The following is a 24,995-nucleotide window of genomic DNA, read 5'->3' as shown; positions in this document are numbered from 1 at the left end:
AGCTAAACAGAAGCTCGGAGTAAAGGGAGGGCAGCAGAGCAGGACGCGGTGCTCCTGGCAGCACCGTGCGTGGCTGCGGGACCAGCTGGACCACAGCACCCCGCACCTCCAGCGAAGGCACAGCACTGAAGCCAGGAGATGCAGGCCAGCTGGGGATGCTTCTGGGTGCTGGACCTCATTCCTGTGGCTAGCAGCCACCATCCCTTGAGGGTTGAGGTGCTCCCTGGAGTCCCGGCCCTCTCCAGCCAGCGTGTGCGCGCTTGGGCAGAGGTGCTCTGTGAAGGGAGCTGCTCCAGCTTTTCTATTTACGGGCTCTATTCATCCACCGTTCGGTTTCGGCGGTGCCCTGCCATGAAAGTTGCCTGCTTCTCTGTCTTTGCAGCCAGGAAACCTCAGCCGACTTTAGTAGACCATAGGAAATGGCAAAGCCTCAGGCTCTAGCTCTCCAAAATAAGGTGCAGCTAAATTAATATGGTGTGACTGGAGAAGTGATGTCACATTAGCCTTACAGCAAGCAGCATCAGGGGATAAATGCATCTCTGTACTGGCTGTGTTCCTCTCTGCCCAGAACTGGCCAGATTGGAAGTAAATGCTTTAGTTTTCAGGCCTGGAGCCCACACGTTGTTCCCTGCTGCCAGCATCCCCCTTATATTGCTGCATGGCACCACAGTGGCTCAGGGGCTGACCCCGCAAGTGCAAAGGGACACTGCTATGCACCTGTCTTGGCCTTGCTGAGAGCTGCAAATAATGTGTAGAAGACATGAAAGAGCTGGAATCTGAGCTCAAGTTGGCTCTTGACAGAGGTGAGCAGCATGACCCTATCCAGGGTGCTCACTCAACCAGTGCATAGCGGGTCCCAGAGCCCAGCCCTGGCCACAGCAGCATGACAGGTAGCAGCATCAACACCGACAGCTGCTGAGTGGGAAGTAATTGCCCAGAGGTGCTTGACCGTGTCCAGGATAGCTGATAAACAGCAAGGCTCAAGCTTTCCAAGTACACAAGTAACAGTCATAATAACTAAGAATATCAGTAGCCCCAAAAGAGTGGTTCAAAAATTGTTTGCGTTTGGTCTTATTTACTTTCTGCTGGTGAAAGGTTTCACTAGTCAATCTTCAGAGTTGTTTTCTTTTTCCCCTGCAACCACAGAGATCCAACCTTTCCCCCCCCCCAAGAGAAATCCTCACACTAACCATGGGCTTCAAGAAATGGCCCAATCATCTCCAGTGAGGAACTTAGGAAAATCATAAGATTTAGTGATTGCAAGCTCTGTTTGAGTTTAACCTGTTCTTAGTGCTTTCCTCCTTGCTATTTTTTCTCTCTATAAAGAAAAGAATAAACTATGATTCCCATCAAGAAGAAAAGCACCGTGGCTGTTGCATAACAGCATATGGACCAGATACTAAAGCCTCCAAACACTAATTTGGCCCTTGTATTTGTGTACAGCATGACTTGCTGCAATTTCCATCAGCAATTCAAGCTCATCTATTATCATGCCTGCATTTAATCTAGCAGGATTTAGACAAATTCCACTGTGCTATTTAAATATTAATTAAGATTTCTCAGCTAGTGCATTCTGCATATCCTCTCAAACAGCTTTCATCCCTCCAAATCTGAGAGACATTTTTTGAGCAGGTTCATGGTAAACAGGCAGTGGTGCCAGACAGGCACAGGGCTAAGACACAGCCTGGTTGCCTTTCCATAGCCCAGGCTCATCGAGAGCCAAGCAGGGCTCTTGAAGATGAACTGAGGAGCCTGGCAAACCCAGTTGCCTGCCAGTTTTCTCCTCTTGATTTCAGGTTGTTAAATATACCTGTTGGCATGAGCTCTGTAAATCCACAGGGTTCAAGGGGAATAACCATCCCCACCTGCTCAATGTCAGCTTGTGCCCCTTCCCCGCTTCATCAGCTTAGTTTTTCTGTGAGCTTTATTGAGCATTTCTTGACAAAACCTGAATATTTATGGCAATAAAGGCAAGATTTGAGAATGCAGAAGGAATCTGATTGGAACTGAGCTGGAGGGGGGAGAAACTTGCCCTATCTCACCCCAAGGCAGCCAGCATTTCTCAGCAATGGAGATCAGTGCCACAAATCTAGGCCACTGCCCAGGTACACAAAAAACTGTACTTTGCTCTGCTCAAACAAAAATAACTTATTAACAGGAAAGCGCAAGGGCCAAACCCTTCATGAAGCAGGCTTTTGGGAAGGCAGAAATCAGAGGCAGACAGGACACCCCATGGGTGTCCGTACCCAGGAGCCCCCTTGCAGCCCCACAGTGCCACGTCTGCCCAGCCTGCTGGGGACAAGGCAGCGTGGATGGGTCAGACAGGGCGCCACAGGCCGACCCTGGCTCCTGAGACGTGTCTTGTGTACATTGGCCAGCACCCCAGAGCAACTCAGCGGCTGGATGTGTGCTGCATCCCCCCCACTGCAGTGCAGATCCCTCTGCAATAGCTGGCCGGGGTGGTCAGGGATGGACACAAGGAGGTTTTTTCCCCCATGGCCCCGTGGCTGCCCCCAAGCCCCATGCACCCTGTGCTGGCAGCTGCCCCGTCCCCAGGCATGAGCGTTCGGAGGAGCACAAATGGCAGCATTGAGCAGGGCTCTGAAACGCAGCAGTGTCTGCCCAGCACCGAGGGGCTGCCAGCGCCCAGGCGCTCCTGGGACACCAGCCAGGGTAGGAATAAGTAACACCACTGTGATGCCCCAGACCGAGTAAATAAATACCTGCTCACTCCAGCTTGCTGCCTAAAATGTATCCAGCACCGACCTGAGCTTTCCCACATAAAGGCCAAGGGATGCTCACATCATAGCCTCACTGCTTTCTGCAAATAGAGGTGATGCTGCACAGAAAGAAAATCAGGTTTGGAGGATCCAGGTGTTTTAGTGAAAAATCAGCAGCTAAAAGTCCTAAGGAGCATCAGCAGAGCAGAGCAGGCAGCTCAGTTCATCCCTCGCCCTGTGCAGGACCCCAGGGGGAGGCACAGCATGTTGGAAGAAGTGGGAATCTCGGCATGGGTAGGAGCACGGCTGGCCTTCCACACCACCCACCCACACATGCCCCCCCCCCCCCAAAAAAAAAAAAGCTGTGAAATATATTTTAAATTCTTTCATTTGCCAAAAATGGTTGCTTTCCTGAAAACAGTTTTTCCTCCCATGAAGCACCTGAAAATGAAAACTTAAAAGAGGTGTGATAGTTCAAACAACAGTTCTCTGGAAAACAAAACAGCCATAGCTGCATTGGAAGAGACCCTCCCAAAGTACCGGGCCTTACCCGAGCTGGCCCAACATCACCAGTTGATAATATTCTGGACAGATGGAGCTTCCTAACCAGCAGCCCAGTTTTACCAAGTCCCTCAAGACAAGCCAACAGTCTCAAGATCTTGCGAGCTCCAGCCCTGCAGAACAGCACAAGAAGGGAATGATGATGCTCTAAGTGCAGCCCCACATAGTTGAGATTAAAGATACAGAGGAAATCCTTTAAAAATATCAGTAGGATTCCAGCTAGTTGTTTTTCCCTGTTTTGCTTGCAAGGCAGAGTGGAGGAAATTTGGAATTTAAAGCAGAACTAACAGGAGAGGGCAGCAAAGATTTATATATGTTACAAGCATGCAGGAGTCAGAGAAGAACAAGCCCCGAGAGCCAGTAAACACCACAATTCCAAAACCAACCCAATGCAACAGGCTTGAAAATTCCTAACAATGACCAGGAAAAAGGGTCTGTCCTGGTGTCAGACAACTGCATTTAGTGATTGAAAGTTGCCTGGGTCTTGCCAAAGCTGAATCTCCTGCCTTCCAGCAAAGAAAAGAAGCCTGAGGTTTGATGAAGCAAAAACAGATTCACATGTTTTTTTTCAAATCCAAATCCCCTGCCCTTTGGCAAAGAAAATGATCCTGGTGTTTGCCAAAACTGGGGATGAGCCAGCTGGTGGTTGCCAAAGATGCAGCTCTTGCCTTTTGGCAAAGAAAATGAGCCTGGGTTTCACTGAGGCTGAGGTAAAGACCTCTAGGTTTCACCAGAAGTTAACTGAAGCCTGGGTTTAACTGAAGATGAAACTCTTGTCTTTTGGCAAAGCTGATGATCCTGGGCTTTGCTGAGTCCTGGGCCAAGCACCCCTTTGGTTTTGCCCAAGATACATTTCCTGCTTTCTGGAAAATAAAAAGATCCTGCATTTTAAGGAAACCAGGGCCAAGACACCTGGGAATTGCCATAACCAGGGTCGAGCTGCCCAGGAATTGCCATAGATGCATCACCTACATTTTGGCAAAGAAACTGATATTGGGGTTTAACATAAGTCAAATTAAACAAACATGGGTTTTACCAAAGATAAATGTACTGCCTTCTGGAAAAAAAAAAAAAAAAAAGACCAAACAGAGAAGCCCAGGCCTGGGAAGAGCCACTTGGGCATTTGCTAAAGATGCATACTGTAGCCAAGGAGAGGAGGCCCAGGTTTTACCATAGATCAGTCTTTTGCCTTTCTTCAAAGAAAATGACACCACTGTGTTTCACCACATTCAGGGCAGAGGCCAAAAGGCCCAATTTTTGCTACACATCTTTCTTGTGCTTTTCAACAAACAAAATAGCACTGGGGTTTGCCAAAGCTGTGGCAGACGAGCATGGGGTTTGCCAAAGTTTTGCCATAGCCAAGACCAAGAGGCCTGCATTTTGCCCTAGTTCATTCTTCTCCTGTTCAACAAATAAAATGAGGCTGGGGTATGTCAAAGCCAGGGCAGGGCCATACACGGTTTGCAAAGTTTTGCCATAGCCAAGGCCAAGAGGCCTCCATCTTGCCACGTATATTTTTTTTCTGCTTTTCAGCAAAGAAAACCACTTTGGTGTTGCCCAAAGTAAGGGCAGCGCCACCCAGGGTTTGCAAAGTTTTGCTGTGCACGAGGCCAAGAGGCCCGCATCTTGCCATAGATCTTTCTTTTTTTCACCAAAGAAAAGGACATCAGGGTTTGCCAAATCCAGGGCAGAGTCGCCCAAGGTTTGCCAAAGCTTTGCAGTAGTAGAGGCAAAGTGGCCTGCATTTTGATGTAGATATTTCTTCTTCTGTTTAGAAAAGAAAAGGACAAGGTGGGTTGGCAAAGCCGGGGCAGATGTACCCGGAGTTCGCCAAAGCATGGCTGTAGCTGAAGCCAAGAGGCCCGCATGTAGCTGTAGATTGTTCTTCTTCTTTTCATCAAAAAAAAAAGCACACTGGGGTTTGCCAAAGCTGGGGCAGAGTAGCACAGGGCTTGCGAAGTTTTGCCATGGCCAAGGCCAAGAGGCCTGCATCTTGCTGTACATTGTTCTTCTTTTGTTCAAGAAAGAAAAGCACACTGGGGTTTGGCAAAGCCAGGGCAGAGATGCCCAGGGTTTTCCAAAGCTCTGCCGTAGCTGAGGCCAAGAGGCCCGAATCTTGCGTAGATGGTTCTTTTTCTTTTCATCAAAGAAAAGGACATCAGTGTTCGCCAAAGCCGCGGCAGAGACACCCAGGGTTTGATAACACTTTGCAGTAGTAGAGGCCAATTGGCACACATTTTGTTGTAGCAAATGCCAAGAGCCTCGCATTTTGACGTAGATATTTCTTCTTCTGTTTAGCAAAGAAAAGGATGTTGGGGTTTGCTAAAGCCAGGGCAGAGGCACCCAGGGTTTGCCAAAGGTCTGTTGTAGGTGAGGCCAAGAGGCCCATGTTTTGCCGTAGATCTTACTTCTTATCATCAAAGAAAAGCACACCACAGTTAGGGAAAGCCGGGACAGAGTCGCCCAGGGTTTGCCAAAGTTTTGCTGTAGCCGAGGCCAAGAGGCCTGCATCATGCCATAGATCCTTCTTCTTTTCATCAAACAAAAGTACACTGGGGTTTTCCAAAGCCAGGGCAGAGGCACCCAGGGTTTGCCACAGCTCTGCTGTAGACAAAGCCAAGTGGCCTGCATCATGCCATAGCTGAGGCCAAGAGGCCTGCATCATGCCATAGATCCTTCTTCTTTTCATCAAAGAAAAGTACACTGGGGTTTTCCAAAGCCAGGGCAGAGGTGCCCAGGGTTTGCCAAAGCTCTACTGTAGTCTAGGCCAAGAGGCCTGAATCTTGCCATAGCCGAGGCCAAGAGGCCTGCATCTTCCCTAGATCATTCTTTTCCTGTTCAACCATGAAAATGAAGCCATTTTGATCAAAGCCAGGGCAGATGTGCCCAGGGTTTGCCAACGCTCTGCTATAGATGAGGCCAAGAGGCCCACGTTTTACCACACATCTTTCTTCTTTTCATCAAAGAAAAGCACACCAGGCTTTGGCAAAGCCGGGGTAGAGGCACTCACGGTTTGCCAAAGCTTTGCCATTGCTCAGGCCATGAGGCCCACATCTTGCCATAGCCAAGGGCCAAGTGGCCCACATCATGCTGTAGATCATTCTTTTTGTCAAAGATAAGGACTTGGTTGTTTGCCAAATCTGGGGCAGAGTCACCCAAGGTTTCCCAAAGCTTTGCCAAGTGGCCCGCATTTTACTGTAGCCAAGGCCAAGAGGCCTGCATTGTGACATAGATCATTCTTCTTCTGATTAGCAAGGAAAAGGAAAATGGGGTTTGCCAAAGGCGGGGCAGAGGCACCCAGGGTTCACCAAAGCTCTGCTGTTTCCGAGGGCAAGAAGCCCAAATTTTGCTGTAGCCGAAGCCAAGGGGCACATGTTACCATGTAGATGGTTCTTCTTTTCACCAAAGAAAAGGCTGCCCAGGGGTTTGCCAAAGCCAGGCAGTGGCTGCCTGGGGGTTTGCCAAAGCCGGGGGCACTCTATGTGTGCCCCATGCAAGTGACAAGTCTCCACTGTCATCCCTTTTCTGAGACCAGCTGTGGTAGGATGCCAGGCAGTGATGTGCTGACCCTCATTTGTCGGAGCTACTCCTGCGGTGCATGTAGATCCCAGCCAGATTTGATTTAGAGCTGCACAAAGCACATGCAGCCCTCTGCTTTGCTCACCCTGCAGAGCACCCGCAGCAGGGAGAAGCACCCCACTGCCCAACCTCCCACAGGAGGACTAGCACCTTCTGCAGCACTTACATGGGAATGCAGCAATCGGCCTAGATGCCTACCTGATGAGCCCCCATTTATCCATTAATTTAACTACTCAGCTGCTAATACAGAGACCTGCCTGCTCCCTATCTCTTTACCTTTCCCTCAGCATCCATAGGCTCTTCTGCTTCTTCTGCTACCTGGCACCAATCCCTCGGCTGTGATTTTGGGGCAGGAGATAATTAGTTTGGGGGTGCACTGGCTGCCATGGTAAGGAATAGAGCACATGTCCAGCATGCTGTCAGCACAACGGGAACAGCTCTTGCACAAGCTGAGCAGCCCCCTTCCTGCAGGAGCCCATTCCCTGGACTGGGTGAGGAGGAGGAAAAGAGGACACACTGGGGTTCGTGTAGCAGCATTGTGAGCCCTGCTGCCAGCAGAGCTGGTGGGACGTGTCCGCACCAGGATGCTTCGCTTATGAGCAATGTCTTACTAACTGCCAGGAACTGTTCTGATTCAGCTGAAATTGTTCAGGCTTTTTGATAACTCAAAATATTTGGGAGGGAGGGAGGGCTGCCTGGGTCCCAGCCAGTTCCTCTCGCTTTCCCTTGAGTGAGAGGAAGGTACTTCAATGTGTTTAGCAAAGCAAGCACTTTTTGAGTCATTGAACCCTGGCTTTGTTTTTTTTTCCAGTTTGGCTGGGGCTGAGTACATGCTGTCAGATGCCCTCAGTTCAAGCAGGGTTTTTTCTTCTTTTTTTGACACACAGTAATTCATGCTGCTTCCTGAGGTTCAAACCCTCCTCCTGAAAACATGCCTGTGGGGCTGGCTGGGAAGGGGACTGTTCTGGGGGACAGGACGGGACTCGTGTGGGGGGTACCCTGCCTGGGCTGGCAGGGAGCCCCCTAAGAGCCCCTTTTGGGTTACGAGTGGGATTTTGCTGGTAGAGGTGGGCAGGCATTACAAAGAAAGACACATTCAGTTCATTCTTGTGAGTTGAAGGGACGCTAACGTGCACTGAAACTGTCCATCTGAATTAGTGATTCAGAATCAGGCCATAGAAATCTCTGCAGCATATTTATTTCCTTTTAATTCAGAGCAAACTGAGTATGAAAAGAAAGAAACTTGATCTGCTGCTAAGGAAGATGTGGGAAGGATGAGGTGGATGTGTCTGACACTGGCAGAACTGGGGAAGCTCTAAGAAATACTTCTGCAAACAGTTTGCTCACTTAGAAATGTGTGTGTTGGCCAGCAGTAAGCGATGAGTGAAACTCGGTCGTGCCTCTTGGATCTGTGATGCAGTGCAAGCCAGGCTTGCACCTCAGCACCATGCTGCGAGCACAGAGCAGAGCTGCAGCCTGTGGCCAGGGGGAGGACGCAGCTCCTGGCCCCTCGCTGGGCACAAGGGGTGTTGAGGACCACAGCTGGGATGCTGAGCTGCTCAGATGCTGGGGTGCTGGGATGCTCCCTGGTGAAGCATTCTCCAGCGGGGTTCAGGAACAGTGAGGCACAAGGGGGAGATGATTGCAGAACATCTATTTAATAAGAGGTCTCAGTTGTCCCTGCGGCTCCTCATGAGCTCCTGCAAGTCTGGGATTAAGGATTTATTGCTTGAAATATGAATTACAGCACGTGACACTGGCCTTGGCTGACTTGAGTGAGGAAATGCTCCCCTCATTTGCACTGGTTTTCATCCATCTCCACTGCATAGGGTCCAAAGCACAGGCACACATAGTTTGTGCACAGTGCATCACTTGTGCATAACGCATTGCTTGAGCACAACCGCATTGCTTGTGCAAAGCCCGCACGTCCCCAGGCACGGGCTTTGCTGCCATTAGGGCTGCAGGCAAAACACAGTTTTGTATTTCTGACACAATGCACCCGATCTGCTGTTATTTTGTGTCACCAGATGGCACTGCTGCTGTCAGCTGAAAGAAATTCCCCGTGCCACAGTGCTGTCGGCGCTCACTGGATGCTGGTGATTGCAATAGTTTGGGCTGCTGGGGTACAAGCTGGGGCCAACGTGCTGCAGCTCTGCGGAGCAAACCAGCCTCTTCAAACGCTGAAGATAGAGCATAGTTGAAAAATGTTGAAGCATATTTAGCTCACGTTACATTTTCCCATGTTCTCATGCACGTTTTTCCTGTCAGCCCACCAGCAAGCCCTCGCCCCTTCACAAATCCGCACAACACCACTGAGTTAGGGGCAGGGGTGGTGGTGGGCAGTGGGCACATCAGCCCCTCGCCGTGCCATGTGGCCACAGACCAGCACCAATGGGCAGCCCCAAACCCCATTTTCCACCCAAACGGCACCTGCATCTCGGTGCCATTTCCTAAAGAGTTTGCGGGGCCATCTCCTTTGTGCAGAGCTGGCACCAGTGCAGGAAGATGCCAAAGGAGAAGGAGCGAGACAGCATGCTGGCGCTTGGCCGGCTCTAGCGTTCAGTGCAAATTAATAGCAGACCAACTGCAGGGAGACACAATTTTGTCCTAATCTATTTTGGTTTTAGGGCCTAATAATTTCCAGCTGGAGATTTGTAAATGAACAGGCTCCTCACAAAATCCTGAAATGAATCACTTGACACCAGACCCTTTCGCTCAGCTGGGCATTCAGCACTTGCTTCACAGCACATCTGTTGGACGCCTGCTGCAGAGGGAGCACGTTGGGTATCACCAAGGTGCCGACAGACCTGACTCTACCGGCAGCTCCCACCCAACCCCACCGTGGTGGAGAAGGTGTTTGCGCCACGCCTTATGGCTCACTGGCCCCTCACCGAGCTATTGCAATTGCTGCAAATGGAGCGCTCAGACTTCTGCCAACTGCGATGGCCTGTGCGGCAGGGTGCTGACCCAGCAGGGTATCCAAAGGGGCACTGCTGCTTCTCCCCCGTGTTTCTCATGTGAGCCGTGTGGGTGAGCCCGGCCAGCCCTGTCCCCGGACCCCCCCCAGCCCTCTCCTTTCTGAAATGGCATTCAGGCGGGGGCACAGGGACCTGCTCTGTCAGCCCTCATCACTCCCTGGCTTGCTTCATTGTTCCACTGAAGGCTCCCGGTCCTGGAATTTCCTTTAAAGGTGCAGAACAATATCAGGAAAATCAGGTTTTCTTTTTCTTTCTTTTTTTTTTTTTTTTCCTAAAAAGCCAATGGAGGCTCGCTCTGGTCCCTGGAATAAAATAACATCCTCTGCCAGGGACTCGCTGCCCCTGCTCTGGGGCACAACACCACCACTTTCTCTCTGCTCCCAGCAGCGAGCACTGACCCTATCTCACAATGGCACCAGCAGCCCTGTGGGGCTCGCTTCGTGGCACCCTGGCCATGCTGGGCAAGTTTTCAAGCCTTTTCCTCCCATTCCCCAGTATTTGGCGTATGGATGGACCCCATCCAAAGCAACTCTCGACTGCCGAACAGTGTGATGGGATAATCAGAGCCGAGCTGTCCCCACCACTAATGGTGATGCTCAGAGTTTTTGCTGCTTCTCCCATCACCTCCTGATCTCCAGCTGATTTGCAGCTGTTAAATTTTTGGTCACCTACATGGCCGAACATAACCCTCAAAACCATTAGAGACTTTCAGCACCTGCTATTGGCCCACATTTTAGTGTTTGTGGTTTAAATGACCCGTTCCTGACTGCCACCCAGCTGTCCCGGTATCCCACACTTCTGCATGCCAGTGGTTTTGCTTGGCACTGCCAAGCAAAGGTGCTCAGCACCTCTGGCACCACCAGCAGTGGCTTTGCCTCTCCTCTGCGGCCTGAGGAGAAAACCAGTCTGGAGGCTGATGTCTCCGAAAGGACAGGGGCTGCACCTCTGCCTGGCTCTGCAAAACACTCACAGCAGCGCTACCTTGCTCCGCTTGAGCTAAAGTAAATATATATAAAGGGAAGTCGTAAATGCTGATGAGGATGCAAAGGAATGAGGATTTGTAGATATGGTAGGAAAGTTGTAATATAATGATGTTTTGAAGAACAAAAAAAAAAGTCCAGAGTGATTTTCATGCTGACTATTTAATACACCCACCCTTTGCTGAAACCAGAGAGAATCTATGACAAAGATAAGTTTTCATAGCTTTTAACTATTACCCCTGCGGAAAATCCATGAAAAATATACAATATGTGAAATTTGAAAACCTAATGAACTGCATTTTGGCTTGATGGCTTTGCAGTTGGAAGGAAGAGCACTGGCATTTCAGAAAGAGCGTCACTGCAACAGCCACTGCCACTGGGGTGGGAGAAGGAAAACCAGAGAGCGGCCCAGGTTTAGTGCTCCGAGCAAACCTGGCCATGCAACCAGCAGAACTCCCAAGTGACTCTACCTCTGAGCCCCTCTAAAATAAAAATTGCAATTTGTAAATGGGGAACATTTAAAGCAATGTCCCCTGGCAAAGGGGACAGGCTGGGCTCCGAGGCAGGGATGTCTGCCAGGGTAAAGCCTTCTCTTCTGTGCTCAAGATAAACCTCCGACGTGTGTCCGCAGGCCGATTTCCGGAGATAACCCAGGAAAAAAAGAAAAAAAAGAAAAAAAGGAAAAAGGACATTATTTTCTTGCTGCAGAGAGTCAGGCCCTTCCAGCCAGCAGCGAGCTCAGCACGATGCTATCAGCGCCTCCCCAGCCCTCCGCCCACAGCAAACAAAGGCAGGATGTGCCATCTGTCATCCCACAGCCCTGGGCCGGGGGACCCTCCTGGGCGCTCCCCGCTCTTCACCACCCCGAGCAGTTCCGATAGCATCTCCCGGCCCCACAATCCGCCAAGGAGATGCCAGCCCAGGGAGAGGCTCCTTGCACTGGGAGGATGAAAGCGCCCTTTGATGCTGCCCAAACAATTAATCGAGGGCTGGGCTGGCTTCCCCACAGGTGTGTCCTGGTGGCAGCAGGACTCCAGGGGACACCCTAGTGCTGGGTGCTGCTGGCTCCTGCTCCCCTCCCTCCCCTCGCCCCTATTTTCGGAGCCAGCCTGCAGCCAGATGGGGCTGCTGCATCCACGAACCCTGAGCTGAGGCTGCCAGCCAGTACTGGCAGCTGGCGCAGGTGGATGTAAAAACAACTTATATACCATTATATATATTATATTTAATAGGTGTGTGAAGTGGTACAGTGCTGGTGCAGCAGCTGCAGGGCCAATAGCTCAGCTTTTGCTTCTGCTCTGCCCAAACCAAGGTCACCAGCATATTACCGAGTGCTTTGCTTTGCAGTCTGTGCCCCGCTGCTGGTCACAGGAGGAGCGCGTGTTTGCCCAAAAACAGTGAAAAATGCAAAATATTGGCTTTGGTCTGAATTGCGAAGGAGGAGGCAGGATGGAGGCCCAGCCAGAGGCACCGTGCGCGGAGCGGAGCGGGAGCTGCAGCCCAGCACATACTGCTCTTGCTGCCGGTAAAGTTCATTGCACCGCCCGAAGGTGTGGTGCTCTCTGCTGATCCTTGTTTTCAGAAACAAAGGATATGTGTGCTCTGCCAGGAAATCCTAAACCCTGGAGAAATGGTTTACATCTCCATGAACTCTATTGTCACTTTTATGTTAAATGTGTTTTGTTTTTTTTTTTTTTTGACAAAGGCGATTTGTAGAAATAGCTGTGTGCTGCACGAGAATGGAATAATGAGTGATAACGTCCTATCCTCTGGCAACAGAGCTTGGCAGAGGTTTTCAGTGAGCATTTTTGGAGTGTGACAACCAAACGGCCTTCAGGACAGAGCCTGATGCAAACTTATTTTTTCATTGCTTTTACTTTGTTAGAGGGAAGCATGGGCAAAATAAAATAAAATAAAATCAAGGAAATGCATCACTGCAAGATTTCCCTAATAAACCACTCTGGTTTTCCCATTTCTGACAGCCTTTGGTTCAGAAGCGCCAAAGCTGGAACCTCAGTCCTTGCTGTTTGCTTTTTTCCCTGAAAATGAGGCACGAAACATGGGAGATGTCCAAACGCTGCACGGCGCCGTGCGTGCCGAGCACCACTCCTGGTGGCTGCTTCCCCTTTCTGAGGCTAATGCTTCGGCAGGATGCAGCACTCGGCCACGGAGGGTCCAGGTTCCAGGTGCAGCAAAATCCACATTCCTGCTGCTGCCACCCCAAAAGCCAACTCTGAATCCCAAAGGCCTGGGAGGAGTCTAGAGAGAGGGAGGACTAAAGACATACTTGGCTTTATGGAGTGCTTCTATCCAAGATTAGCAACATGCTTTTCATTTAGCAAATTGCAAGGGGGAGCTTTCAGGGGAAAATGTGAAAATAATACTGCTTGCAATGCCAGGTTTTGAGTGCATCAGCGGGGATGGGGCCTTCCTCCTGCCTTCAAAGGGAAGTGGATGGAGCTCCAAGCACAGCCGCCTTGAGACTGGGGAAAAAACAGGAGTTTTCTGCTGCTGTCCATTGCTTCAAGCTCTGAACCTCTCAACACGGCCATGCACACCCCCACGTCTTTGAGCGGTCACCAGTGGAGGGCTTTAGGAGCCTCCACCTCTGAGGCTGCACTGTTGTGCAGTCAGGAGGCTAGAGCTTATGTCTGAATGTCATAGGTTTCCACTGGCTTTCTGCCAGCTCTTTTGGAAAACAATAATTGAAGAAAACACAGATTTGCCCGGGGGAAAGGGTGGGATATGCAGTGCAATGGCTGCTCCCACAAGAAACTGGAAGCAGCAAAAAACAACCTCCCTATAATATGATTTAATATATTTTAAATCTCTTTTCCTTCTGTGCTTGACTATTCTGCTCCAGTGGTAATGACATTACCCGATTTTGTGATTTATTTATTTTTTATAATTGAAATTGTAGCTCTGTGCATGGATTGGCTTGCAAGGACCCGGTTGGTGACGGCTCGTGCCTCCCCAGGCAGCATGTTATAGCAATTCAGACAAAATCCTGGCTGGCCCACGCTGTAGTAAAACTATGTGCAGAAACCTGCCTTTGTGCTCCTTTGGGCACACTGGGCAGCCTTGGCCATCCCTCTTCCCAGGGATGCTGCCCCAAGTTCCTGCTAACTTGTGAATTATTATTATTATATTAATATAACTTTACGATACATGTGCAATATGGTGATCATTATATTATTATTACTTATGAAGCCAGCTGTTGCAGGCAGAGACAAAGCAACTTCCAGCCAAACCTCAGCACCACCTCCAGCCCATATTTACCCTTCAGCAAGTTTCCTCCTTCCCTGCAGCCCCCCACGCCCCGGGCTCAGGGCGAGCTGTCCTTAGCCGCTGCTTTGTCAGGGCGAGCCATCTGTGCTGCCTCTTCCCCAGCACCAGCCCCACCACAGCCCCACAGCCGTCTGCTCTGCTCCAGCTCTGCTTCCTCTGTCCCGGCCAGAGCCGCACGGCTCAGTATGTGCAGGTTTTTGGCTTCTGCCTAAGTAAAACCAGAGGGAAATATGTTTAAAGGCTGCAAAGCAAAGGAGCTTGGGTTTTATGCTCAAGCTAGAAAGGCTAAGAATTGAGAAAATGTGTGTTTGGCAATGTCACTTTTATATTAATTCAGATCTTATTGCAGGGATTAGCCTATTTTTAGCAAAGAAAGCAGCTACTGGATGCTGACAAAGCAGCTGCAGTTTGCAGTTGGGACGCAGAGCCCCAGAGCTCACAGCCTGCGGGCCGGACGCCGCCTGCCGAGCTGCAGCAGGGCGCTGCACGCCTGGGGGGATTTGGGCAATGCAGGGTGCAGGCTGCACATGGTCAGAGGCTCCCCCAGGCCCAGGCACCCAGTGAGCACCCCTGGCTGCCCGTTAGCCACAGGAGAGTGGTCCAGCAACAAAACCAAGGGGCATGGGGTTAAATGAGAACCGAATGAATCTGCTGTTGGCAGGCCAGCTCCAGGCCCTGCCAGACAACATGAGTGCCGTCTGGATGTCTGTGCTTCTGCAGAAGGAAAAGGCTCTGCATGCTCCAATCTCACATCTGTGCTACAGTGAGAAGAGATGGAAGCATTGCTTCTAGTCCATGGGGGAGCCCTGCATTCCCCCCAGGATCGCAGTGCTGGGCACTGCTGCAGGCATCCTCCCGCTGTCAGCTGCTGACGGTTCCTTGCCTCAGCTCAAGCACCTTGCCGGGGGCTTTGCCTTGGAGGCATAGGCACATGGAGAGCGGCAGCAAGGAGTGGGACCATGAGCCCAGCCCAGGGGTACCTATGTGCTGAACAGTGATGTCCCTACACACTAAAGGGATGACCCTACGTGCTAAAAGGGATGTTCGATCCTAGGGGCACCCGGAATCCTTCCACCTCCAGCCATTACCCAGCAGCTGGAAATGAAACTGGAAAGAAAATCTGATTAGAAGCCAGCCGTAAGCTGGTAATAATGAGGTAATCAGCCACGGGGACCGTTAACTGAAGGAAATGATACATGCCTTATGAGGAGCGTCTGCATCAACAGTGAGGCATGGAAATTGGCCTAATTTGAGGCAAGCACATGTCGGCCGTGTGGATGTTCCTGCTGGGTGCAGCCGTGTGCTGTCACGGCGAGAGGCAGCACCTCCAGGCCCGCTGCAAGCTCTGCCAGCCACATGGATGGGAACCCTCCCTGCAGCACGGGGCGATAGCCTGGGGCTACTCTAAAACACGTGTCAGGCATTTTCAATTTGGAATATTTCACCTGTTCCACTTTGAAACCACATTTCCCTTTTCGTAGGAAAGATTACCAATAAATAAATAAAACACAAAAACTTCCTAAAAGGAAAGGAAACAAGGCCTGTTCTAGCTAGCACTACATTTCACTGGGTTCTCCTGTGGGCCAGAGAAGAGCAAGACTTGTTCTCTTTGGGCCAGCCCAAAAGGATTACTTTATTTTGCTTTATTTGTGTGCCTTGGCTGCTCCTCCGATGGATGGGTCTGGCCAAGCTCGCAGAGGTAGCCAGGCCCTGCAACAACAAGCTGCTGTTCTGTGGTGGTTTGGGATGCAGAGGGGTGCTGGAGCTGCAGGGCAAGATGCGCCCTGCAAGCATCGCAGGAGACCTGACCCCGGTTCTTCTGCACCCCACGGGTGGCAAAGCATCCCAGTGCCACCACCGATGGGGACAGCAATGTACTGCTTGCTCCCTCCTCGCCTGTGACAGTGGGCCAGGCGTTCGGGCCAGGCTTGGCTGTTTTTACCTCTTTTGGCTGTATTTCAAGGTGGATTTTTCATTGCAGCCACTAAAAAGAAGGCACAGACTGCCTTTTGTTGGGAGACCTGGCAGGGGAGGCTGGGCTTTACAAATATTTAGCTAGCGGTGATTGTACACTGCCTTTGGAGGGGAAAATGCCGGCGCAAACACATGCAGCCAGCATTCTGCAGCGTTTGCCCCCAGCATCGGGCATGCCCAAAAAAGTGCACGGCTTTGCTTTTACAGGGCTTTAAGTCAGTGGGTTGCAAACTCAGCTGGGTGAATGCTCAGCATCCAAAAAATTGTCCCCATGTGCAAACTGGGGGTGCCTGCCTTCCCCACCCACCATCAGCATGCAAGCTCCCCTTCATTTCCATGCTCCCTGGGCAAAGCTGCGTGCAGCCCGGCTGGGATCTGGCTTGGAGCTGGTGTCCCTACAGCAGAGAGGCATCAGATCTGTGTGCCCTGCTGGGACCCGGTGCCTCAGGGGATGTCACCACTGCCCCCATGGTGCTGATGGCTGCAGTGAAGCTCCTGGGGAGAGCACGGGCTTTGACAGCTTTTATTACTGCAGGCCGTGGGTTTTGAGTTGGGGTTGGTTTTCTTTCCCTATCAAAATACCTCTTCATGCTACCTTGGGGGAAATGGGGTGCGCTTTATTTTAAGAATTAACCATCCCTGCAGCAGTTTTGCCCTTCCCCACCCAAACCTTTTCCACAGAAGGACTGGTACCAGCAGCCCGATATGAGCAAAAGTCCCACTCGCCGCTAAGGAGCTTCCTCTGTTACAGTAAAGAGCATTTAAAAGTTTCCTGTTCCTCCTGAGAGGTGGAGGGGCTCGATGCAACCCGCAGGCGGTTTCATTGTTTTATTACACACTTTCTGGTCGCCGTCTGCAACAGGAACCCCTGGAGCACCGTGTCCCCCCCAGGCCTCTGCGCGCAGCCAGGCAGCCCCTGTGTGGGCACAGGAGACCTGCCACTGCTCTCCCCCCTCCAGCACCCCTTGCTACACAGCTTGCAGCTGTGGGCACCAGCCCCTGCTGTGCTTCTCCACCTCTGTGAAATTTAAGCCAGGATGTCCTCGCCAAAATTTTTGCCAGCTGCACAATTAACTATGGTCGTATATTTAAGCACCAAGAAGAAACACGCACCTGCGTTCCCATGCACATTGAGCCTGTTCTCAGTAATATAATATAAGCATTTATCAATATCCCTGTCCCTGTGGCCAAAATCCCTTCCACAAACAAATGTGCTCGCTTACTCAGCTGTCTGTCAGCTTTCCGCTCCATCCCGACTTCCCAGAATCTCCCACAGGAGGTTGCCTGATGCAGGGACCCGGGAGCACGAAATGCAGGCAAGTGAGAAAAAATTCCTTTGCTCCAGTGATGTACCAGTGCAGGAGGGAGTGACAGCGTGTGGGTTACCTTCGTTCAGATAAATCAGAAAGTCACAGCGACGCACACATGTGCTGCGGGGCTCTGTGCTGCTTTTGGGGGCTGCCTCCCTCCCTGTCCTGCAGCTCACCACCCCGGGAGGACAGTCCCTGCGGGTGGTGGCCACAAGCAGCACTGATGTTTTGCCAGGTCCCAGTGGGAGCACTTTTATTAAAAAATATATTGATTTTTACCCAAAGCTGGGGAGAAAACACCTTGTGTGTCACACTGAGCACTCAGCCTAGCCGGGACAGGCTTTGCAGCCCTCTGAGCCCCTTTTATTCACGGCCCCCTTTCGCCCTTTGCACCATGAATGCCATCCAGGCTCTGATTTCAGATGAAGCTTTGGGTGCGTCACCGCTCTCTGCACCCTCCTCCACCAGCTCTTTGCCCGAGGCCGGATTTGGGGGCACAGACCTGGGCAGGAGCCGTGGCAGCCACCACACAGGGATGTGTGGCAAGATGCGGGATGCGCAGCAGGATGAGGGATGCGCGGCAGGATGCGGGAGCGAGCGCGGGGGGCGCGCTGCCTCCCTCCCGTCGCCAGGGCAACCGGCCTCCATCGCCTCCCACCCGTGGGGGACCCCCACAGCCCCCGCTCGGTGCAGGGGGCATGAGGCCCTCCCTGCCGCGGTGCTGGACTGCAGCATCCCCGCCTCCGCAGCGGGCTGGGGACGGCAGCGGGCGGGAGCGCACTTCCCTCGGCCACGGCCGGAGCAAGAGGAACGCCGCGAACCTGAAAGAGAAAGGAGAAGGGTATGTCGGGTGCTTTGTTTTGGATTGGCAAGTGGAGAGCATCAATCAGAAATTGGCTTTTATATATATACGTATTTATTTATTCATATGGGAAAGCTTATTTACATGGCACAGGTGATGCGGGCGAGTAAGACTCGCCTGCATTCAAAACCGGAGAGCGTGGTCTGTCTTTCACTTTAAAAGGTTCGGATCCTGCCAGTCATCTGATCCAGGTCAAGCAGGACTTTACCTCGCCAGCAGCCCCTGGAGCTCCTCACCAGTGCGGCTTGCAGCACCCGCCGCTGCCCCTCAGCAGGGGGCTGGGGGGGTCTTTCAATCCCTGGAGGATTGAGAGGTAAAATATCTCCAGATTGCTTTCACGTTCTGCTTGCTTCCCCCGGCGGGGTTTAATGAAACCATTAGGATCTGTATAGGTTCCTTAAGGTGGAGGGTGGCCCAGGGTACAACAATGCTGCCCTGAGGAGCACGCAGGGAGGGGACAGACAGGCTGGGGGGGCATGGGGACTCTCGGCCACGATCTGAGGGGTTGGCAGGGGAGTGAGCCCCACGTCCACCGCACGCCGCAGCTCCCATCTCCTTCTCTCTGCCCTGCACCCTGCCTGCAGGCTGGCACCTGTCCCGCTGGTGTCCCACCCCCATGGGCCACCCCCCGGAATGAGTGTCGACGCTGAGCAGCTGCCCCTCTGGGCTGCCTCCGAGGTGCCCCCCAACACCAGCGCAGCCTCGGCAGAGGCTGGCCGGCTGCAGGGGCTGTCGGCGTGGGGTGGCAGGGCAGGCGAGATCGCCGGCATGGTGGTGATCCAGTGCATCTACGCCCTGGTGTGCCTGCTGGGGCTGCTGGGCAACTCGCTGGTGATCTTCGTCATCCTGCGTTACGCCAAGATGAAGACGGCCACCAACATCTACCTGCTCAACCTGGCCATTGCTGATGAGCTCTTCATGCTCAGCATCCCCTTCGTGGCCACCTCGGCCGCCCTGCACCATTGGCCCTTTGGCCGGGTGCTGTGCCGCACCGTGCTGGGTGTGGACGGGCTCAACATGTTCACCAGCGTCTTCTGCCTGACAGTGCTCAGCCTGGACCGCTACATCGCCGTGGTGCACCCGTTGCGGGCGGCCACCTACCGCCGCCCACGGGTGGCCAAGATGGTCAACGGGGGCGTGTGGCTCCTCTCCTTGCTGGTGGCCTCGCCCATCCCCATCTTCGCAGGCACAGCGACCACCCGCGACGGCCAGGCGGTGGCCTGCAACCTCCTGTGGCCAAGCCCGGCCTGGTCAGCTGCTTTCGTGGTCTACACCACCCTGCTGGGCTTCCTGCTGCCGGTGCTGGCCATGGGGCTGTGCTACCTGCTGATCGTGGGCAAGATGCGGGCGGTAGCACAGCGGGTGGGCTGGCAGCAGCGGCGGCGCTCCGAGGGCAAGCTGACACGCCTGGTGCTGACGGTGGTGGCCATGTTTGTGGTCTGCTGGATGCCTTTCTATGTGGTGCAGCTGGTGAACCTGCTGCTGCCTGGCCGCCTGGATGCCACGGTCAACAATGCCTCCCTCATCCTCAGCTACTCCAACAGCTGTGCCAACCCCATCCTCTACGGCTTCCTCTCAGAAAACTTCCGGCACTCCTTCCATGGCGTGCTGCGCCGCTGCCTCGATGCCAGCCTCTGCTGCTGTCACACCAAGGCGGGGGTCGCCGAGGAGGAGGAGGAGGAGGAAGAGCCCCTCGACTACTGCGCCGTGCCCCGGGGTAACGACAAGGGCAAGGGCTGCATGTGCCCACCGCTGCCCTGCCAGCAGGAGCCCGCACACCCTGAGCCCTGCTGCAAGCCTGGCACCCTCCTGGCCAAGACCACCACCTTCTAGGGTGCCTTGCACCCAGCCTCCATCACCCTGGCAAAGGGGATCCTGGACGGAGAGGGGGAAACCCCTGCAGCACTGCCCCCATGGCTGCGTACCTGGGCGGGAGGACACCGGAGGGCAGCTGGTGCTTGGCTTTGCTGCGCAGGGTTTGTGCCGGCAGTGGCACCGGTTCTGCAGCCCGGATGCCAGCACCTCCCCTGGGACACGCGTGGCCTCTCCATCCCTGCTGCGCTGTAGCTCCCTGCCCCTGTGGGGATGCGGTGAGCAGGGGCCACTGGAAACACTGCATCCGAACTCTGCGATGGGGGACAACGCTTTGAGTTCTCCCACTGGTCTGGGGAGAAGACGTGGCCCTCTGTGAAACACAGAGGAGAGACCCTGAGCTCTTCCCATCCCCTCGCAGGCAGTGGGTCAGCCGCGGGGCGAGGATGTGCACAGCCAGGCCGCCTCCCCCTGGGGAAAAGCGGGGGCTGCTCTGCAGAACGACTTTGCTGATGACTTTGCTCCCACCCCTGCTTTTCGAGGCGTTGGGCTGGGGCATCCCCCCAGTTCTCTGCGCTCTCCAGTAGTGCTGTGCAGCCCAATGAAATAAAAAGCCATAACGTTGGCCCATCATACAGCTAACAGCCTTGGCTGAGTCATCATTGCCATCGCCCTTGCCACCGAGGAGCCTCCGCTGTGGCCCCTTGACACCAGGCAAGTAATTGAGCTAATTGCCAGGTCCTGCCTTGGGGAGGCTGCGGGAGGGCAAAGTTAGGCATGAGCCCCATGCCCAGGCTGCGGGGACACTTGCTGCCCATGGGGGACACAAGGCTGCTGTCGAGGCAAGGATGCACCCCGTCCCACATGCCTGGGCCCACCATTGCCACACGGGACCAAGCTGGCAAGCTGCTGCAGGGCTGCTATTCCTCACAGGGCAGAAAGTGGGCTGGAGGAGCGGAGGTCATGGCAAAAAAAGGCACCTGCCAAATTTAACAGCAGCTTCAGCAGAAGCTTTAGCAGTTGCCAAGGAGCCCTGAGCTTACCTTCATCTATAAGGATAAACTTCAGGTCCCATAAACAGAAAATCCTGCCCCCTTAAAAATTCCGCAGGAAAAGGACTTTGGTAAAGCAGGACCCAAATGGCACTTTCCACAAGAAAGCCTGAGAGACCAGAGCCCTGCTTGCTCCATTTGCTGCAGACAAGCATCGCCCTCAAGGGCATCTTGAGCACATAGCCATAGGAACTGAAGACCGGTGCTGGAGCTGCACCGACCGGGCTGCACCGAGGTAGCATTAAATTAGCCATTTCCAGCTTGTTTGGTTTTAACTTTGTCCTTTTAACGTTATTCTTGTTCTCCACTATTTATGGCTCATTCCTTCTATTTTAATCCTGCTGGTGAAACAACCAGGAGGGCGTGCTTTCAGCCCGAGTCTCTGCTAAGAGCCCGCAGCTCCTTTTTTGCTTTGTTGGAGCCTGTGGCCCCTGGAAAAGCTGCGAGATGTCGACTGCCAGGCGGGGAAGGCTGGGGAAGGGGAGAAAGAACAGCTCATTCCCAGATTTCTATAAACGAGACGGTAAAAGCTTTATTGGTCTACACACAATATCACAACGTGATTGTGCATTGCGTAGGGTACATTTCCAATAAATAAATATTTACACACGTGCTGGGTCTATAAAATAGCGGGGTCAACCATTTACACGAGGAAAGCAACAGTTCACGCAGCGCGCAGCTGGTGTTTGTCTCAGTGATGGAGCTCCATCCCTGGGGGGCACAGCCCCTCCAGCCCTGACCCCAAACTCCCAGCCCCAAAACGGGGCCCAAAGCCCTCAGCACCGGCTCCATCGCTCACCCCAGCCCAGCTCCTGGACCCGCACCGCCAGCCCCAGCGGCACGGCCCCTGATCTCACCCCCCAGGAAAACCCCACAGAGCACTTCCCCTGGATCTTCCTCCAGCTCCATGTCGGATCCTGCTCCTGCAAACGCCACAAGGAAGTTTTGCCGTTGAACTTCGACATGAATTAGATTCAGCCCTGGACTAAAACTAAGGGGGGGGGAAAAAAAAAAATCAGGAAAAAAGCTTGCGGACGGGAGGGGTGGGTTAAGTTGCTCTGTAACAAGCAGTTTAATCCAGCAGCGGCAGAAAACGACGGAAGACGTGCGGAGAACACAAGGCACGGTCTCATGGCACTGAAAACGACCCTCCCTAGCATGGAAAAAATTACCCTGGCATTCTCAGTATCCCCTTTTAACCTCTGCACCCCCCAAAAGCCCCAAAATGGTAAAAGGGAAGAGAAATTAGCGTTCCCCCCCTGCCCCACGATGACACCCAGCAGGGTGCCTGCTGCCCCTAGTGATTTTACTAGAAAAGTGCTCAGCTGCGCAGAGATACATACGCAAAAAATGGGGAAGAGAAAAAAAGCAATAAAATTTCTGCCGATGAGGATGACGGAGGCACAGAGGGCAGGCAAAGTACTGACCAAAAGACCCATGCTCCTTCTCCCACCATTTATCAGTTTTAAAACACTAAACCAAATCTAGACAAAAGCTGGAGCATCCCAGCTCCTCTTCACCCTGGACAAGCCTTCATCCCCAGCCTGCAGCGCTCTCTGGCCGAGAAGAGGAAAAATTCAGGCGAGACGACCTCCCACAGCCCAAGGTCCTCAAGGCAGTTGCTGGGCGCGTGCTCTCACCCCGTGGCAAGGCGTATCGAGCTCAACTCAGGTCCAAGCGGGGCTGCTCCTCCAGCAGAGCTCCCCTCTGGAGCCTCCCTGCCCGCGGGCTCAGGAAAGGGAGCAGAAACGGGAACCGCGCGGCAGCGCACCCTGAGCCCTCCCCGCTCACTGTGGCACACGTTCACGAGAGCTGGCTGAAAAGCAGCACATATTTTCTGGTGGAGGGGGTGATCACAGCTTCTCCTGAATTCTCTTTATCATTACAAAACCGGGGGGGGAAGGGGAGTTGAAAATAAACTTTACCCAGTTCCAGTTCACCTCCCTCTCACTCCGTCCCACCCGGTCTCCCTACAGTTTCTGGCCAGAGGCAGCACAGCCCGTGGTCACCTGCTGAAGTCCCATCTCCTTCTCGTGGGGGCTGCCACACTTGTAATCCATGGAGGTGGGCGGCCGGCAGCGCTTCTTGGCCAGATGGTACCCAACGGCCAGCAGCACCAGGGCCGCACACAGGACGCCCATGGCAATGCCCACCAGCGCACCGGGGTGCAGGTGCTCCATTTTTGGTGGGCCGCGGCTGGGGACGGGCGTCCAGAGCTCGAAGTCTCCTGAGGAGCCCCCGCCGTCCTCCGTCTGGGTTTCCTGGCAGTGGTTCCTGTCGACGAGCACATAGCCGTCGGTGCAGTGGCAGGCGTAGCTGCCGGGCTGGTTGGTGCAGTTGTGGTCACAGAAGTCCATCTCGCACTCATCGATGTCGACGCAGAAGACTGTGTCGTTGCTGGAGGCCTCGTCCAGCACAAAGCCCTCGGGGCAGTAGCAGGAGTGGGTGTTCGAGTTGCACTCGGCTGGGCACTGGCTGCGGTCGCAGTACAGCACACAGCGGGCGGGCTCCTGTGGGTGGACTGCATAGCCAGGCATGCAGCTGCAGCGGTAGCCGCCAGGCACATCCTCGCAGCGGTGCTCGCAGGGCGCCGCGTAGCAGCTGGAGACGGGCTGGCAGCGCCCCTCCACCATCTCGTAGCCGTGGTGGCAGCGGCACTCAAAGCCGCCCTCGGTGTTGAGGCAGGCCTGCTCGCACAGCCCCGGCGACACGGCGCAGTCGTCCACGTCCTCGCAGCTGCTCCTGTCGGGGGCCAGCTGGTAGCCGGCCTCGCACATGCAGAGGAAGGTGTCGCCGTTGGGCACGCAGTGGTGCTGGCAGGGTGCCCCGGCGCAGGGCGAGGCGCAGCCGCGGCCGTCGGGGCCCAGCGCCTTGCCGGCGGGGCAGGAGCAGCTCGGCCGCCCCCCAGGCTCGGCGCAGCTCCCCTCGCAGCCGCCGCCGGCCAGGCGGCAGGGCCAGGCGCCGGGCTCGGCGCGGCCCCAGCGCAGCCCCCCGCCGCCGCTCGCGGCCGCGCAGCGCAGCTCCAGCCCCAGCGCCGGGATGAGCGCCGTGCTGCCGGGGGGCAGCGCCAGGAAGTCCCCGCCGCGGACGCCGAAGGGCGTGCGGTAGGCGGCGGGCAGCCCGTCTGCGGGCGGCAGGCGCGGGCAGCTGTCGGGATAGTTGTACTCGCAGAGGAAGCCGTCGGCCGGCTCCTCGCAGCCGCGCTCCTCCCAGCGCAGCTCCCGCGACACGGTGGCGCAGCGGCTGCCGCAGCTGCGCCCCGACGGCTGCCAGTTGGCGTAGTCGGTGCGGCTGTCGCCCGTCACCCACTGGAAGCCGCGCAGCCGCTGCGCCGGCTCGGTGCAGGGGGTGGCCAGCCGCAGCCCCAGCCACAGCCGCCCGCCGCGGTTCTGCAGCAGCAGCGCGATGGCGTCCTCGGCCACGGTGGAGCGCACGGTCATCAGGTGCCCGCCGTGCCGCTCGCAGGCGGCGCTGGCGGCGGCGAAGGGCAGCGGCGCCCAGAAGACGGCGAAGCAGTCGTGCTCCAGGCACTGCGCCCCCGACGGGGCGGCCTCCGCCGGCTCCGGCTCGCCCGGCGCCGGCCGCAGTCCGGCCAGCAGCGGCAGCAGCAGCAGCGGGAGCCGCCGCATGGCGGCCGGCCGGCACGGCAAATCTCTGGCATGGCCCCGCCGCCGCCCGCCGCTTTATAGGCGCCCCGGCCCGCCCGGCCGCCCGCCGCAGGAAGGAAGCGCCTCCGGGGACGGGCCCCGCCGCCGCCGCCGCCACTGCGCCCAGGGATTGCGGCGGGGGCGGCCCCGGCTCTGAGTAAATCCCCGCCGCCCCCCGGCCCCGCCCGGCCCCCCCGCGCCGCAAGGCTCCGGGCAGGGCCCGCCCGGGCGT

The 24,995-nt window shown here is 54.6% G+C and overlaps 2 protein-coding genes across 2 annotated transcripts; one reads left to right on the top strand and one right to left on the bottom strand.

Annotated features, from left to right (window-relative positions):
- The first annotated feature begins 18,761 nt into the window (after positions 1-18,761).
- Positions 18,762-20,085, top strand: SSTR4 (somatostatin receptor 4). Its single transcript, XM_035565488.1, has one exon. The coding sequence runs from the start codon at positions 18,886-18,888 to the stop codon at positions 20,083-20,085; it is 1,200 nt and encodes a 399-aa protein (XP_035421381.1). The 5' UTR covers positions 18,762-18,885.
- Positions 20,086-21,622: 1,537 nt separating this feature from the next.
- THBD (thrombomodulin) lies at positions 21,623-24,792 on the bottom strand. The gene has a single exon (XM_035565496.2). The coding sequence runs from the start codon at positions 24,743-24,745 to the stop codon at positions 23,087-23,089; it is 1,659 nt and encodes a 552-aa protein (XP_035421389.1). The 5' UTR covers positions 24,746-24,792; the 3' UTR covers positions 21,623-23,086.
- Positions 24,793-24,995: the final 203 nt, after the last annotated feature.

The sequence above is a fragment of the Cygnus atratus genome, chromosome 3, assembly GCF_013377495.2.
Source record: "Cygnus atratus isolate AKBS03 ecotype Queensland, Australia chromosome 3, CAtr_DNAZoo_HiC_assembly, whole genome shotgun sequence".
Taxonomy (NCBI): Eukaryota; Metazoa; Chordata; class Aves; order Anseriformes; family Anatidae; genus Cygnus; species Cygnus atratus.
Note: the sequence above shows the minus strand (reverse complement) of the source record. Positions and strands in the feature narration are given on the sequence as shown.